General features: G+C 37.8%; 1 protein-coding gene across 6 annotated transcripts in view; it reads right to left on the reverse strand.

The window, feature by feature from the left end:
* LOC137395289 (unconventional myosin-XVIIIa-like) overlaps positions 1-17,781 on the reverse strand; it is a 70,341-nt gene that overhangs the window by 21,882 nt on the left and 30,678 nt on the right. For 5 of the 6 annotated variants that reach the window (XM_068082170.1, XM_068082174.1, XM_068082169.1 and 2 more), the window contains exons 14-25: positions 16,928-16,945; positions 15,995-16,157; positions 15,741-15,915; positions 13,405-13,570; positions 12,073-12,239; positions 11,833-11,961; positions 8,670-8,813; positions 7,959-8,048; positions 3,566-3,685; positions 2,305-2,413; positions 2,082-2,212; positions 1,381-1,535 (exon numbers count right to left, since the gene is read on the reverse strand). In XM_068082170.1, coding sequence (XP_067938271.1) covers positions 1,381-1,535; positions 2,082-2,212; positions 2,305-2,413; positions 3,566-3,685; positions 7,959-8,048; positions 8,670-8,813; positions 11,833-11,961; positions 12,073-12,239; positions 13,405-13,570; positions 15,741-15,915; positions 15,995-16,157; positions 16,928-16,945 — 1,567 coding nt within the window. The remainder of the gene's footprint in view (positions 1-1,380; positions 1,536-2,081; positions 2,213-2,304; positions 2,414-3,565; positions 3,686-7,958; positions 8,049-8,669; positions 8,814-11,832; positions 11,962-12,072; positions 12,240-13,404; positions 13,571-15,740; positions 15,916-15,994; positions 16,158-16,927; positions 16,946-17,781) is intronic. The other variant, XM_068082173.1, reaches the window with a different exon arrangement.

Consider the following 17,781-nt stretch of genomic DNA (forward strand, 5'->3'; position numbering starts at 1 on the left):
GAAAGTGCAATTTACATATAGTCTTAGGGCCACGCCACTACAGGTCACAATTTAATCGATGTTATTTCATCACCTTTATCAACGACAATATATTTATCAAAGCATAGTCATATCTAGAAAGCATTTAGAATCATATATATAAAACAATGTCATAATAATTACTATAAATGTTTAAAATGAACGAAAGGATGAAAAAAAGCAAACTCCAACAATCACCCGAAATCTATTGACCCAGAACATGTGTTTGTATTGGTCGGGCGTTAGCGCGATCCCTGGGCATTGTTGATTATCTATAATGCTAGTTTATTATTAGCGCTCTATGGGTTTAACAGCACCGATTGTCACAGAAAAGCGCAGCCTCAATGGCAGCGAAAGGAATTGACAACCTAAGGCTAAATGATAATTATGACAACACATTGTGGGAACCGCAACCAAGTGTTTTTTTATTGCAGGACATACTTTTGACACCCCGTTTTTCATAGTTCTATTATTCTTTGTGTATTGAATATAGGCTCATTAGAAAGTCAAGACCCTGACGTAATGAAATATATGATAAAAATACTGATATAATTGATGTGCTTCAAGTAAAACTATGAACCCAGTCCTCATTCTCTGTTTATGAAATGCTATGAAGGCAGTAGCAAAAAGGCCAAGTTATTGTTGTTTCAATGTACAACTATGTAAAGGCTGAGCAGAACAGGCAAATCTTGACATATTTATAGTACAAATCAAAAAAAGAAAAATTCTGAAAACATACTTATCTTCTCAGAATTGAGAACTTGTTCTTTTTAAAATCAAAATATATTTTTAACTTTTTGCAAGCCTTGAGGCTTGAGGTAGGCAAAATGTTGCTTTCATAATTGAAGAATCTGATTGGATAGTGGAGTGTTGATGTCAAAGAGAGAGATAGAGTGAGTTAGAGAACAGTAAGCTAAAAGTACATGTACTGCATATGATCTGAATTGATTAGCACCAGTAGTTTATTAATTACCAAGTAGCTAACAAAGCAGATTATTAATGCAGTGGTGACCATCTACCGGAAAGCCGACCAATTGTATTTCCTCCTTGTAGCCCGCAGTTAGTCTAACATTACTTAAGCCGAGCACCATGACCTTGATGCAAGGTCAAATACAAATGGTTTTCCTAGGAATCCGTCTCACTGACTACAAGGGCTAAAGCTTATAAGCCTGATGCCAGCTGGACAGCATAGACCCCTGCCTTCCTTAGTGCCACAGCAAAAGATGGTCAACTAGAGGTCTATGATATCAATGAACTTAAGGACCTATAAAATTTCTGTCAATCATATTCTATTGGTACAACTGTGCATGAGCTTCTAGCCACACAGCTGACCCCGTCAGCACCTGCTGCCAGTAAATTTACCTGCGATGCCTCTTCTCGAGTTCAGCACTCCGAGCGTCACTCTCTTCACAGCGCCGTCTCAGGTCCTGCGCATCACACGCCTGCTTTTCCAGTTTCTTTTTAAGGCTCTGTATTGTCTGCAGTAGCTCATCTCTGTCCAGCTCCATCTCATGCAGCTGCAGATACACAACTATCTGTTAAAACATCTACTCATAATAATACAAACAGATATTGGTTCACAGCTCTGTTGGTTTACTAGGCCTTATCCTATCATATAGGCAATTATTCTTGCCTATATGAAAGGATGCAAGTAAAGTACATCATGCTTAGCTATTCGTGATTTCTGAGCACTAATAATTTCCAAGCATAATAGCAAAAATGCTATTATAGCATCATAGCAAAAATGCTATTATAGCATCATAGCAAGAATGTAACAGCTGACATACAAGGGCTGGCATGAAAAGTTTTCAAAATTGCTTTTTCTGAGGTCAAAGATTTCTGTGTGTTCACAAATCCTTTGAAGACTTGGCAAAGTTTTATTTGCCAAGTTTTTTACATTCCTAAACAATACATCTGTTTCTTAAAACGTCACCTACTTCTGAATGAATCTGGGCCTATCTTCCTCGGCTAACATTTGCATACAGCGGTGATTTCTGCCATCACTTCCTGCCAATGTGTAAGAGCCAGCAACCGGAGTATTACAGACCACAACAAGTCCTCACCTGTCTATCAGACTTATGCTTGGCATGCTGCAGCTCCTCCAGGGCTTGCTCGTGCTGAGACTGCATCTCTAGGCGCCTTATCTGCTGCTCCTTCACCGTATGCTCGTATTTGAACAGAGCCACATGACTGGCTAAAATCAAGCAATAGCTGCATATTTACAAGCGTATGTGTAACACAGGCCAAAGAGTGAGCCATAGCCTGTATGTAACATAGACTGTGTACCATCAGTGAGATCGGGGTTTGAATCCTCATAGTCCTGGTGCACCTGCCGTAGATTATCATTTTCTTGCTCCAATTCTGTAACCGTATGTTTGATGTTTACAGTCTCAGCCTACAATTGAAAACAGTAACAGGACAGGTCAAAAGGTTAAGCATACTAAAATCAACATGGAATATATTCCTCCATCTTTTAGTATTTTTGTAGAAAATTTTTTCAGACTATTTTCGCAGCCTCCTATAAATAAAATTAACAAAACTTATTTTATTAGCCACCAACTACTGTTATACAGCATAAGTCATTGTGAGTTTGGGGAATGCGTGGTCCTCGTCTCTAAATAGCCTTACCATAGCCTAAGGTAACTAGTGTAAAATATTAGCAGGCTTGACTAGAATAATACTAAAATTTTAACACGTTGTTTTAAGTGCTGGCGTTGGAAAGGCTAATGAATATGAAAACACCACTGAGCATAAGAAACCCGATATCAGCTGGCTGTAACGGTAGAAATACTCGTGAAAACAACATTTAAAAGCAGTCATATCTATTTAGCACCCTTATATACATGCATCACTGCAAAAATCCATCTCATAAAAGAAATTGCTTTACGTTCATGTAATGGTGGTATAAAGAATAACTTGTTTAAACCGTTCTCGGCTTGTAATATCTTAAACACGACCGAATATAATAAAAAATAAAAAACTCACCGGTAATTACGTTGCTTTTATGACTCGAAAAGCATAGATGGGAAAAATGTGAATATTAATTGTTTATAGCACAGAAATTAACTGTCTTATTGTTCATAGCAATTTAGAAATGCTAAAAAATGACAACAACAAAAATTCCATTTTCTCCCAACTGGAAAACACGATGCACCATATAGATGTTTGTGCTAAGAGAGCAATGGTTGTGAGATAGGCCCCTTAAGCCAATATAATTGTCTCTCTCGGAGCAGACAACTCCTCATAACTCATGGTTAAACAATAAAATACAATGAACATGGTAAATCTTTATTCAAACAATATTGAGTCATGGAGTCATGACCATCATGGAGTCTAGCCTAAGGTTCAGTTCAGACTACTGAGGTAAGTGCACATCATGGAATCTAGCCTAAGGTTCAGTTCAGACTACTGAGGTAAGTGCCCATCATAGAGTCTAGCCTAAGGTTCAGTTCAGACTACTGAGGTAAGTGCACATCATGGAGTCTAGCCGAAGGTTCAGTTCAGACTACCGAGGTAATGGCAGGGCAGGAAAAAGGAAATGGCCTACCTGGACCTCGAGGAGTTGCGATTCCAGAGCAAGTCTATTAGAGGTTTCTTGTTCAAGGAGTTCCACAGCTTGCCTGGCTACCTGAGTTTCCTGCGCCAGATCCTGTTGGAACCTCACCACCTGGCAAGAGAAAAATCATCCCGCTGACAATGGTTACCATATGACCTAACGGCGACCTTAAAAGGTTATAGCCATATGAAAATAGGAGTTGTCCGCTTATTTGGTATTTCAGTATTTGGTTCTGCTAGGCGCTTCTATGACCTAGAAGTTGTGGGTTTAAGAACCAAATGAAGTGTTGATCAGCCAGCAACTGCTATTGTTCATTGTCAAAAAGTGACTCAAGATTTGTGTTTGTTAGTGTACATTTAGTTCGTGAAATTTTATTCCCCATGTACTCCCCCAGGTAATCTGCATGTACTTCCCATGTAAGTAAACCTGTGTAAAAACATTGAATAATGTTTCTATTTTAGTTAATAGACATTTACAATACTAAATATTAATGCTCTCAACTCAAAGCTTACAGAAATCTGTAACTGAATCTGTATACAATTGATATATTTACAGTGTTCTATTGCATTAGAGTACAACTAACTATGCACATTTTAAATGCAGTGTAGACAACTCCTACAGTTCTCTGTTCATCTCAAGAAGAATGCTATGCTGAACAGTCTACGAGGTCTGATCCAAAAGTTCCCGGAATGGAGTTGTATACTCGTGCATATTCACCCGATGGAAAAACCCATTGCAGGGTTGGCTGGGAAACACATCTGGAGTGTTGTCACAAAATTTCAGGTTGCTATGACAATGCGTTCTCATGTGAGCTAACGATATGTCAAGGTCTGTCCGGTGCTTCCGTCTTTTTTTTTAAACAAATTATCGTCATACCTAATCAAACGGAACAGCGTATTTGCATTAAATTTTGTGCGAAATTAGGGAAAACAAGTACTCAGACAGTTGAAATGTTAACTATTGCTTTTGAAGATGCTGGTCTATAAAAACACAAATTTTTGAGTGGTACAAACGTTTTTGTGAAGGTAGAGACAGCACCGAAGATGACGCGAGGCCTGGCAGACCAGCGTCGGCAAGAACCTGCTCGTAAATTGACAGTGTGAGGTCACTAGTCATGCAAGATCGATGTTTAACCATTACAGATATCTTGAGAGACTGGACTTATTTTTAAAACTGTTCAAAAAGTTTTAACTGACAATTTAAACAATTTTTTAACAAATTAAACGAGTCGCAGCAAAGTTCGTGCCAAGCTTGCTGACTGATGACCAAAACGAGCTCAGGATGCACGCTTGCAACGATTTTAAGGAAGCTTTCAAGAATGATCAAAACTTTATTTTAAAGGTCGTAATATCCTTGTTTTTCCTATTTTCACACAAAATTTAATGCAAATGCGCTGTTCCGTTTGATTAGGTATGACGATAATTTGTTTAAAAAAAAAGACGGAAGCACCGGACAGACCTTGACATATCGTTAGCTCACATGAGAACGCATTGTCATAGCAACCTGAAATTTTGTGACAACACTCCAGAGGTGTTTCCCAGCCAACCCTGCAATGGGTTTTTCCATCGTGTGAATATGCACGAGTATACAACTCTATGCCGGGAACTTTTGGATAAGACCTCGTATGGTTGCTCATGGGAAGACACACAGGAAAATGTAGTCAACTCCTTTGAGATAAATGCACCTCAACTTAATTCTAAAAGTGTCACTACACTTTCTGCAATTACATCTTCTGAAGAAATTACAATTTAGTTTGTCGTATGATTAGTGATTTGCAATGCAACCTTTACCTGTAGAGCTGACCAATAGAATTAATCATGGATTAGAGGACGACACTGCGTATTCGTTGTCTTTAAATATTAATGAAAAATCAAACAAACTTCACGCTTAGTGTTTTAGTTTTACCTTTTAAGCTGCCTGAGCGGACTTTAGACTGAGGTCCACGCGCTGGAGAATAATAGGTCTAACTTTCTTTTTAATTTTGTTTAAATTTTATATATACTAGTGCCTTGGTGGTCTAGTATGCTATGAGAGATCATCAGTTGTGTCGATAAAGTGGAAAGAATAAGTATGTGTACAATTAAGTATTGTGAAATACCACTCGCCAGTCAACTGCTGCAGGTGTAACAGTGTCTAACACTGTAACAGTCGAGTGGTAGATACTGTTACAGTTATGAGTGTTATGAGTTCGACACTCACTGAAAGCAATATTTTATCGTAACTTCCAATCCTGGCTTCGGACAGACAGATGAGGCTCTTATTATAGTAAAGATTTGATAACGTTGAGAAATTATGTGGCAAATGGCGCTAAATAAAAAGCATTGCAACTATTAGGTGAGAGAAGTTGGAAACAGAAGATCATGGGAAAACATGTAATTAAACTTTCGTGAAAAGATCTGATTGGTCATCGAGAACACAAGATAAAAAGCAGACGACATAAATGCAACGTAAACCATAATTGTGGGTATGAAAGTCATTGCAAATTACAGAAAAGTGAGTCCAAAGAGGCAAACTAAACTACGAAGCCTGCACAGATCTTTGGTCAAGTGGAATATAAGTGAATGGAAAGTGTCATGAGCAAATGTGGGATACATGAGAATCAAATACTGAAAACAGTGCAGAATGAATGCTAGCAACTAATACCAGTGTACTTCATTATTTAAATAAAAGTTTCTTGTCTTATGTAATTTAAAACTACAAGGGTTTTGGGTGTAAACATACCTTAGGTACGGTACAAGTAGCAGGGGTGAAATAAATATGCAACATACATAATACACAAGTATTATAGGCCAATGCAATACACAGGTGCAATAAGCGAGTGCAATACATAGATGTCATCTACATAAAGCAATGCAGGCTACATACAGAATAAAAGAGGTGCCCATTAACTACCCCAATGGTAAAATACAAAGAAAAACAGGACAAACTAAGAAATTGAAGCGATATGCCTCTGATTTATGTACGTGTCTATCCTTCAGGCAAACAAAGCTCAATTGTAAGAAATTGAACTAGAATTAGGTAGTAAAGGCAAAGCTTACCCTACTCATCCTGTTGGGATGAGAGTTGAGCAGATAATATACAGGGAAAGTGTGCCATGCCTGTTTATATATGAAGGAAGTTTGATAGGGAGAGACGTATGCATGCATGAGACTTATTCATGAGACAAAAAGGCGCCCGCTGACTCAGCAGACAACCGACAGCATAAATCGGCGAGACCGGGTCTCACAGCATAAGGCATGAGATCAGCATAGCAAGATTTTGAAATCTGGCAGTAAGGTCAGCGAAACAGACTTGAACCTACCTAAGCACCACATATTTGAGCAATCATATTAATGATGAATTTACACAAAGTTTCAGCATATTCTAATAAAAAGTTTCGGTATTTTTCTATCATTTGTGATTGTTTTTGATGTTTAAGGTGATCTGACTGCCAGGATGTTACAAGATTAAAATCACCAAAACTTGATCGGGTTAAAACATGGCGTCATTCATAAGATTGGCTTATGAATGACGACGAAAAAAGTGCTTCACACTAACAACTATTCATACAGGGAGAAGAAATAATTTTTTGTAATAGTTATATGATTGCTACTATTGCAAATGTTAACATTTCATGAAAGATTTTAGATATAGCATTTGTTAAGTACATGTATGTTAAAATACTTTTCTGTAATTTAATGTACATGTATGTCATGAACTTCTAGTATTGCTGTATTTAGCTGTTTTCATCAGTGGCGGGTAGCGTTTTCTCCTTGAGCAAAGTATAGTAAGACAAACAGCTGCTCAACGGTTATTGCTGTCACAGGATATATGGCTGCCCATATTAGATTGTAAATACTGCGATGATACGTAGATAAGTGTCATGGAAAATGCAGCAGGGATATCAGGGACTTCGCACAATTGAGGTCAACTCTCATTGGTCAAACTATTTGTCAACACTGTACCTCATTGGTCAAACTATTTGTCAACACTGCACTTCATTGGTCAAACTATTTGTCAACAGTGCACCTCAATGGTCAAACTATTTGTCAACACTACACATCATTGGTCAAACTATTTGTCAACACTACACATCATTTTGTAATGCCGAGGTGTGTAGCCACAACAAATATCTACACTTCGCATTGGCGATGCATCGTGGAGCCAGGCTTAAACCTGGTTCAATGCAAAGCACTTGCTAACCAATAAACAAGGTCACAGTAATGCAAAGCACTGGTTAACCAATAAACAAGGTCACAGTAATGCAAAGCACTGGTTAACCAATAAACAAGGTCACAGTAATGTAGGAAATGTACTAATGCAATGAAAAATGCAATAATACATATAGGGCCAGATTTCGACTAACTAAATGAAACTGACAAACTTGTGTCGATGAGACACTTACCTCGTCTTCAAATTTATTGCACTCTCTTTTTAAAGCCTTCTTCTCTGCTTCTACGCTCTCCAGCTTAGAACGAAGGTCCTTGAGCTCTTTCTGAAAGTAAAAACAATAGACATCAACATCAATAATAGACATTACCATCAATAGCAATAGACACCTATATTTGTAACAATAGACCGCAACATCAATAGCAATAGAGATCTACATGTATATTAGTAACAATAGAGGGTGACGTCAATAGCAATAGACTTCTATATTTGTAACAATAGACAGCAAGATCAACAGCAATAGACAGCAAGATCAACAGCAATAGACATCTACATTAGTAACAAATACAATAATAGACATCAACATCAATAACCATGATATGTATCTACATCAATAAGAATAAAAGAATTCCCATTCTCATTATACACTAAAGATGCCTCGGTTTAAATGGTTCGCACAGCTGACTGCAATACATGGACAGTCCCCGATATTAGCTTGTTCACAACAACCATCATGCCTTCACACCGATGTTACCTGCTGACTATGAATTACTGCCAGGTCATGGTCAACATTAATCTAACATACAACAGGAGTAACTTCTGCTAATGGTGCTACAAGATGCCATGCTCCCATTCAAAAAGCTGAACTATCTCCATTATGCTGCCACAATCAGTACTCTGATCACTCATAACTTAGCAGAGTTCATGAAGATAGACGAATACCTACCTCCTTGACCTCAAGGTCGTGCTCTGTCTGGTGTACATTAATCAGTGGTTTAATCTTAGTATAAAGTCTCCACCACTGCCAGTTGCGCAGCTTGAAGTAGATCCGAATGTTCTTTTGTACGCATTTCATGGTCTCGTGTTTCAGCTACAAGCACACACTTGAGTAGCACGCATGACATGAGAAGACAACTGACAATAAGTCTGCTCAGTTGATGGTAACATACGAGGGATAAGAGGCTACATTGCACACTTGAGAAACAACTTTCATTCACTCTACTGCCTCAAAGTGCATTATTCATAGTAAATATCACAAAACACTTTTGGGAATCCAGAAATGATATAAAAATTTGCGACAAAATAATAAAAAATCCAATTTAACATATTAATAGGAAAAAATCATTCAATGCTATTTTAGACTACGTATTAAGTAGAATATAATAAACAACATAATGAAAAATAATATTTGAAAAGGTATGTTATTATATATGTACAATAGCCCTATGAAGATATTTGTTAAAGGAATTTAATAAGGAGTGTGAGGGACGGTTCTAACCAGAAACAGCCGTAGGAAGAGTTGAATAAACTCCTTATAGTATATACTCAAGCTGTTGAAGCAGCATTTTATTTATTATCATTATTACTCTCGTATTAGTATGAATAATAAGGCAACATAAGATATTTCACTACAACATAGCAGTTTCTACAAGAAGGCTTCATCAGCAATTCTCTAAGCATGTTTATATTTTTGGAAAATTTGAACCAGGCTTCAATTACTGTCATCAGAGCAACACCATTATGTGATGAGAAAGCAGCAAAGAAATGTGGAGTTGCCCAACCATACTCGCTGTAGCTAATATATTTAGTAGTGTGTAATGTTAATAATGTTCACTTGGATTTTGTATCTTAAAACTTGTTGGTATCTAGAAGCAATAATTTTGTAAGAATAAAATTTAATATCCTAGAAAGTTTAAAACACAATTCAACTGTATCTGAGACACCTCTGTACAAAGGGGTAACTATGCCCAAATAAAATGACGAGTTTATCCACCCCTGTTCAAGTCAGCTGCTAGCTTTCTGCTATCATACAAAAATGTAAGGGCACAAAATTTGGCTGATCGATAGAGAACAATCAACAGCATATCACAAGTCCAAAAACTTGGCAAATATGTGAACCCTGTTGCAGAAAGAGCGATTCGTTACATGAACAAAACAATCCTGACTCTCGTAGCAAGCAAGAATCAATCACTATACAGTCAGAAAAGGCTAAGGTAGGAGTGCTGCATGGCTAAATAATAGAGCTTATGACGGGTCTACATAAATATAGCAACCTTATTATAGATCACATCCCCTTTATGATCATTCATGAATATTAACAATGGTAATAAACAATGGTAATAAGTCTAGCATTAGGCTCTAAGACTGGCACAAGCTGCATGCAAGAATGCAGGTTTTATGGAATGGTCTTGGTCTACAGGCTCTCTTCACTCAAAGAACTTGATGGCTATGGTTAGCTTTAAGTCCATATGGCAGAAAAAGAGACGTGAGTTGGTAGACCTTGGTACTCGATATATCCAGGATGCTTAGGGAAATATAATATAGCAGTCCCTCCTACTTGTTACTCGAGCATCTTCATTGCCAGTTTATAATGATAACTTATGCTTAAAAACTGTAGTTGTTTTCTTACTTTAAACAAATTAGAACCAGTGTTATTTTATTATTTTATACATGTATGTATTTAAGAACCAGTGTTTTTAGTGTAGTGGAGTCACCGTGGTGACTCCAGGGTATTCTCTCCATCACCTGTGGCCTTCATTTGGATGCGTACAGCAATACATTATCAGTGTCATCACTAAAGCTTGGTTCTCATATACGCTGCAAAGCACCGGGGACAGCACCCGCAGGCTATCAGCGGTGAAATGCGAATCTACGCGTCGGGTACCGCCGGTAGTTGCCGGCGGTCAACGCAAAAGTTTAGCCCTGTTCGAATTTCACGAAAAGCTGCAGGCAAAACCTTCCCGAAATGCACTGTGCAGGGGAAGGTCAGCATTACCGAAACGGTATGACGAGCGAACATTTTTAAGCGGTTATTAGCGATGCAGCTTTATGTGAACAGAAGCCGCCTAGCGTCACAAGCGTTTTGCTGCGCAAGATTACCGCCGGGATCTCGCAATCGATATGGGAACCAGGCTTTAAGCATGAATAGGGAGCATCAACACCCTAGCAATGAAGCCGGTTCATTCAGTGATAAAAATGAAGTCTCTTACATGCAATTTTCAAGGCCATTTTTCAACTATGAAATGGAATTTGACCACCCATCCTCCTTCATCTCTAAAGAATTGATAAGCACTTTCCACGATTTTGCTATCCTGTTGCTGATTGGCTTTAAAATATTTAGCATTGATGTTGCCTCTTTGATTCTCAATCAATGTAATGCTTCTCCATTCAGTTCTTGTTCATCTCTTAAGGATTTCAGTCTAGTATTTACAATGTACTATACAAGCATGCCACATGTACACTGGCATGTAGATGTACATTTACTCGTATGTATAGCAATTGAAAGTTTAGATAGCAGTTTCAAGTTTTTCTAAAATGTTAAAATTGTAGCTCATACTTCTAAAAAGTCTAGTTTCTATTCAGCAGAAATTCCCATTTCGCGGGAGGGTCTAGAACAAACCCTCCCATCTCACGGGTGGGTCTGGAACAGACGCTTGTGAAGTAGAACATACAGTATGTAATAAATCACACAAGCTTCTCAAGAGACGCGATTATGACTGGACATTGATTGATGATGCAAGGCAATACAGACTACGACCACTTGCACGACCACTTGCACGCATTGTATAGAATTAATTACCTGCAGTGCATGTCAACTTGCATTCAATTATTAACCCTCAATTACTTGTAGTGCATGTCAAGAAACATATGACTGCTAAACCTACAATGACCTGACGAGCATGTCAATGAGCATATGACTGCTAAACCTCCTATGACCTGCCAAGCATGTCAAGGAACATATGACTGCTAAACGTCCAACGACCTGCCGAGCATGTCAATGAGCATATGACTGCTAAACCTCCTATGACCTGCCAAGCATGTCAAGGAACATTTGACTGCTAAATGTCCAACGACCTGCCGAGCATGTCAACAAGCATTTGACTGCTTACCCGTAATTTAACTATAGATTTCTGTGCAAGATACCGTCTCACGTGCTTTTGTATAACGACAGCATAAAAGGTCCTCCGAAGCTCCCGCTGCCGGTCTAGCTGGACTGATGCAGCCGGACGTAGAAACACCTGCAGTAAACAACATAAGATCAGAGCGTGTCACATGCTAGGTCACAGAGAAGCAGGCATTTGACCAAGATAGAAAGCACCCATTGACATGCTACTAACAACAATACCTACCTGGCTGAGGCCAACCCTGTAATAGCTGCTGTCTATCTCTACTTTGCTGAGAATTCCCTGCACAACAGACTTTTGGTCAACCAGTGCCACTGAGTGTGTGGAAGTGTCCTCCGCTAGCAGCGAGTACCTGCTTATGAAGTCACTGAACACCATGTGCTCAGGGTAGCCTAAAAAATTGTCAAGGTTATTTATTTTAATAAACTAAGCTTCTACTCTGTGAATGAATATGCTTCTAGCCTGTGTTCTAGCCTGTGAAAACTGCAAACTTCAAATCATTTATACAAAAGGTTGGGGATGTGAGAAAGAAAGCTAATAATGAAGGGAGGAAAATTGACAGACAGAAACAGGTAGTTGATGTGTACATTATCTATGCAATGTCACCTGATACATTGGTTGCTGAATAAACTTAGTATATTACGATGCTTGTCCTATGAATGACCAAAAGTTTTGTAAGATGGTATATTTAGCAGGTCCCTTCACTAGTGGACTGGCAGCAATATGTAATTATTAGTAAAAATTTGGGTTGAATTCCTAGAAGTGAATATTATCCCCTGTCCATTATCAACACTACATCTATCTCCTACAAGGCTGCTTTGCTAATAAAACATAATTTGTGATATTTTTTCACAAGTTCCTCTCGTTCTAAGCAATAGTGAACCTCCAAAAAGATAACTTTTGGGGCATACCCAAGTTTGGTCAAGTTCAGTGGGACAAATTGCTTAATTTTGAAAAATATGTTTATAATTAGCTCTTTTGCTTTTTAGTTTTACTAATAAAATTATTTTGCTAGCTGATCCAAATGCCACATTTCTTGCACTGACCACGTGTAGAGAACACTTGGATCAATCTTTTACAAACAAATTGTATCTTTAGGCATCAGTATCTCAGCAACATTAATTGTTTAAATTGTAATGCATTGGCCAAAATTCTATCGATTTTGACTGGCGTGATGTCATGTAGATGGCTATATTTTCACCCAGCTTCTAATGCACCAGCCTCTTGTCTGATGGGCAGTGTTCCTTCCTCAAACATAGTTGGCTGATGTATTCATATACAAGTCCATATTATTTGTTGTGTATAAAAAGGTTATCAGGCATCATAGCTGTTAACTTAAATGTTCTATAAACAGTAAAACATGAAGTTTCTCAACATTAGACCAAATAATAACAGTAATAACAGTGTATAAGCAAAGAATTGCATAATGCTAATCTTGAATAAACTTATGCCACAGAGTTTCACACAAAACGCATGTACACTAAGGATGTGTATTATTCCAGCACAACATTTGTTATAGAAGAAACATTGTGAGATGAGATAACTCCAAAAACATACCTTGCCTATAGAACCTGATAGCTGGCAGTAGCTGGAGAGCCCTGATCTGTACCCTAACATACGGTACATTGAGTACCCCTGCCACTGGACTCTCTCGCTGCTCATTGGCTAGCAGATGGTTGATGAAGTGAATCCCTGTGTTTGAGAGACTGTCAATAAGAGAGTCCTGCAAAGATTCATAGACATAGATATTGTGTGAGTTGATCAACTGCAAGCCAACAGCTAGCATTCTAAACTTCCAACTTTTCATATTGTGTGGAGAGGGTAGTTAAAAATTTCTAATATATCCATAGATAATATGTATGGTTATCATGGAAATAAACCAATGCCTCTAGTAATCTATCCTAAGAAGCAGTTCACAGTAGGAATAATTGACAACTATGAGTTGTCTTCACTTGTCACAAGGCAGTCGCAACAGGCCTTATTGTCACTCAGAAAAAAACATACAATTCAGGGCACGCAGTATACAGTGGTACCTTAAGGTGTTTAATTCCTTTCCGACACGATCATAAATTCCAAAAACTCAAATTCCAAAAAACATTGATTTCAAACAATTATTTTCCATTTAAAATAAATGAAACAGATTAAATCAGTTGCAACCCCTTAAATGCTCCTAACCCACCCCATAACAACTCCATTCCTGTAACTATTATATGTACTAGACCGCACAGTAACTTTGAATGTGAAAATCCTTTTCAACTAAAAACCAAAATATAAGAAATACGTTATTAATACAATTAGAAATGCATAAAAGTATTTTTACCATAAAAACTGATGAGCAAACTAGCGAACGAATGGTGGAGACGGAAGAAACGAAGGGAGGAGTAAGTGTCGATGTCAGAACTTTCACTGATTGATTGAGATTGCTTGTACAAAAACCTTTCCAAGGAAGTTTGCATTTGCCTGCTCTTTAGGATATTATGGAAATACAACAGGCAAGTGTCGTTAAAAACTGCGACAGCACGACTTTATTAAAGGCCATGGTGGCCCACAAGACTTTGTTATATGTGATCGATTAGGGCATTAAAACAAATGATGATCATAAACATAAACCAATGGAAAGAAATACGTCTATACAAACTAGTAGGACTACAACCTCCTGTCTTCCTACTAACTGATGCACATGCCTAGGTCCTGTTTCTAAATTCAGCTCAGATTTTAAGTAAAAAATTTAGCTCAAATTTCAATTAGGAATTTTGAAAAATTCCTATGTTAAGCAGCTCGTATGTCAAGGTGCCCCTGTATTTTATTAGAGTGTGTAACAGTAGATATCAACAGTTAAAGATGCTGAATAACGAGCAGACAACTTCCAAAAAACTAAACCCTAAAGGTTGACATGCAACAAAAATCACATTACAATTATTTGGTATCAAAAAATTCACCATGTCTTACTCTGCTGTGTTGTAGATGCAAAATATGTGGAAATGTGACTACAAGCTCTTAAAAGCTCAAAAACGAACAGTTGATCGCAGCCATCACGAAACCGCCGTAGATCGGAATCAGTTTATTTCTCTGACGTAGTCATTACATTTGGTTATTGTTTTGTTCATTTCTAGTGTATTATATGTTACATTTTGTTGTTGATGTTCTCATGTGAATTGAAAGGCCAGTAAAAAGCTCAATATAAAACTTCTCGTAGCCCTAGTTTATGACAAACACTTCGGGTTTTACCGAAGACCCCGTATCAAATATAGAAGCTCGCTACTTTACAGTTTTGTTTCGGCTTGGTCTAATCGCCTAGTTGTAATCTGATCATGTGACCCAATACTTCGCGTATAATTTCTGCAGCATTTTTTGATTATCACAGGTGACCAACAGGCTCGTCATGTTTATCAGACAATGATATGTACTCCCTCGAGCTAAGGTTAAAAAATTAAATGAATTTTCACGGTAGGTTATAAGATATCAGTGTTGAAAGTGACAGCATTACAATGACGATAAAACAGACGCGTAAGAACAATAGACATGGTTTTATTGAATGCGTGAAATATATTTGTGAAAATATTTTGACGAATGAGGTTGCGTGAAAGTGTAAACAGAAGCCATCTTGTACAACTACGTCCCATTTGAGCCGTTTTGAAAAGAGATTCTAATCTATGGCGGTTTTGTGATGGCTGCGATTAACTGTCCGTTTTTGAGTTTTTAAGTGCTTGTAATCACATTTCCACATATTTTGCACCTACAGCACAGCAGAGTAAGACATGGTGAATCTTTTGATACCAAATAACTGTAATGTGAATTTTGTTGCAAGTAAACCAACAAAATGGTTTGCAAAGGTTGTAGCATAAAGTTCCAGAGATCTGAAACACTGACACCATAGATCAATCTACACTTACTGTCTGGTATTTGACCAGAATAGCTTGTGACCTCCGCTTGATGCCAGCCTGATTGGCAATAAGACGTCGAGCACTGCTCATACCCCTCAATGTGTCAGTGCCTCTAGAGCTAGTGCTGGTAAAAGAGCTCACCATGGACCCGGTCATAGAATTGAACATGTCCGACACACCAGACCTGTAAAGCAATCTTGTGGAGATGTCTTGGTTGCCCGACGTATAAAGTACCATATGTCTGCATAAATTAAGAAACATACCGTTGGCTGGATGCAAGGAGGCTAATAGCTCGTTCAGCGCTTGGGTGATTCCTGCAGTGCTTTATCCATCCAGCAGTCTCATAAGTGACAGGTGACATACCTTGCAGGTGGTTGAGGGTTACCTGCGTTGGCTTTTTCTTGTGCTGAACCAAAAGTCTTTCAACTGTAACAAATACCCACTACTAAAAATCTTTGTGAAACTTACATTACGATGTGTACCGATTAGTGGCTCTCATTCTTGAGAGAAGACAACTTCAAGTGGCACATGGTTAAATACAGTTAATTTGTCATCTTATTCAACAAAGATCGCTGAACTGCTTCATTTTTTTCTGAAAAGCTCAAAAAAGGCTTTGAGAAAATCACACAGTAAAAAACCAACTCGTACCAGCAGACTATCCTGACGTGCAATGTTGATGAGATAGTAGCAGGAAAATGCAAGAGAAATTCATTCTAGAGCTTATAAATGCAATCCCACATAATCTTGAGGAAACATTTTACAACTTTTGTCATTTGACGGAGCGATGCAGCCAGTTTGTTACAGCATATACTAGAAGCATGTCTTCTCCTTATTCTAATACTCTAGCCAAATTCAAAGTATCCAGCGCAGTCTGAACAATACATTTATCTTTCACACGAAGACGCCAGCACACACCGCTTAACCCTGCAGAAGTGAGCAGATAAATCTTAAAAGAAAGAGAGACTATTCAAAAGACAAGCCCTGAGCCAAGTTCAGCAGCTGAAAAAAGATAGGGGAGACAACACCCTCAGCCATTACAACTAACACGACTAACATTATTTCTAGGGTTATAACAATTGAGAATCAACCGGTACAAGTGAGGGCAACTCCGATTGATAGAGCCCACCCGTACTCCCACTCGCAGGAGCTCACTGGCAAATAATAATGTTGATATGCAGCCTGACAACCAAACATACCTTTCAGTGTGAGAAGTGCTACAAACAGTGGCTAGAGATGCTGTTACCATAGATATGGTGTTACCACGCAAATAATAGGCACAGCGCAAATGTTACTTGATAGACACGTGATAGGGGTGGCACGTGAGAAGGTGAAACACTTGATAATTAGGTAATTGATAACAATCAGTATGTCCCATATTCGATGGCTAGTAATCGTTCAAAAATAACATACAGCTAACACAGCATACAAAATTAATTCTTCATGTCATTTACTTGATATGGTAATTAGTTCAACAGCCCGAAAATCTATGACAACTTCTGCAGGAATTTACACATAGCATTAACACAAAGCAATCATATCATTATGGAACTACGTAAAAACAAAATTAACAAAGTCGTAATTAATAAATCAACATTTTATTGACATTACGTGGAAAAGTCAGCGATTCATAGGTTCAGAGGTAAAAGTGATGATAAAAGTAAGTGGTGTAACTTACTCTAATGTACACGGGTGTAACTTACTCTAATGTAAATTGGTAGAGTTTAAACTAACTTAACTTGTATATGATATACTTTTTATCATTTTTATATCTTTTGTCTTACTTTTAGTTTTCATCAACTTTCTCACTTTCATTTGCAAAACTGCAATTGTGAGCATCGATACAAATTATATATAAATATTATATTATATATAAATTATTATATAAATTACATCGATAAATGTACGTGTTGGAAAACAATTTGGGTAAAGAGTCAAGTACTGGCTTAAAGGCAACACGGCTTTTTGGTAAAATCGTAGAGATGACCGCAAATGGAGGTTACACGTTTCTTTACTCAAATTTGATACATTTAACCTTGACCTTAACAAAAAA

Source organism: Watersipora subatra, chromosome 4 (assembly GCF_963576615.1).
Source record: "Watersipora subatra chromosome 4, tzWatSuba1.1, whole genome shotgun sequence".
Taxonomy (NCBI): Eukaryota; Metazoa; Bryozoa; class Gymnolaemata; order Cheilostomatida; family Watersiporidae; genus Watersipora; species Watersipora subatra.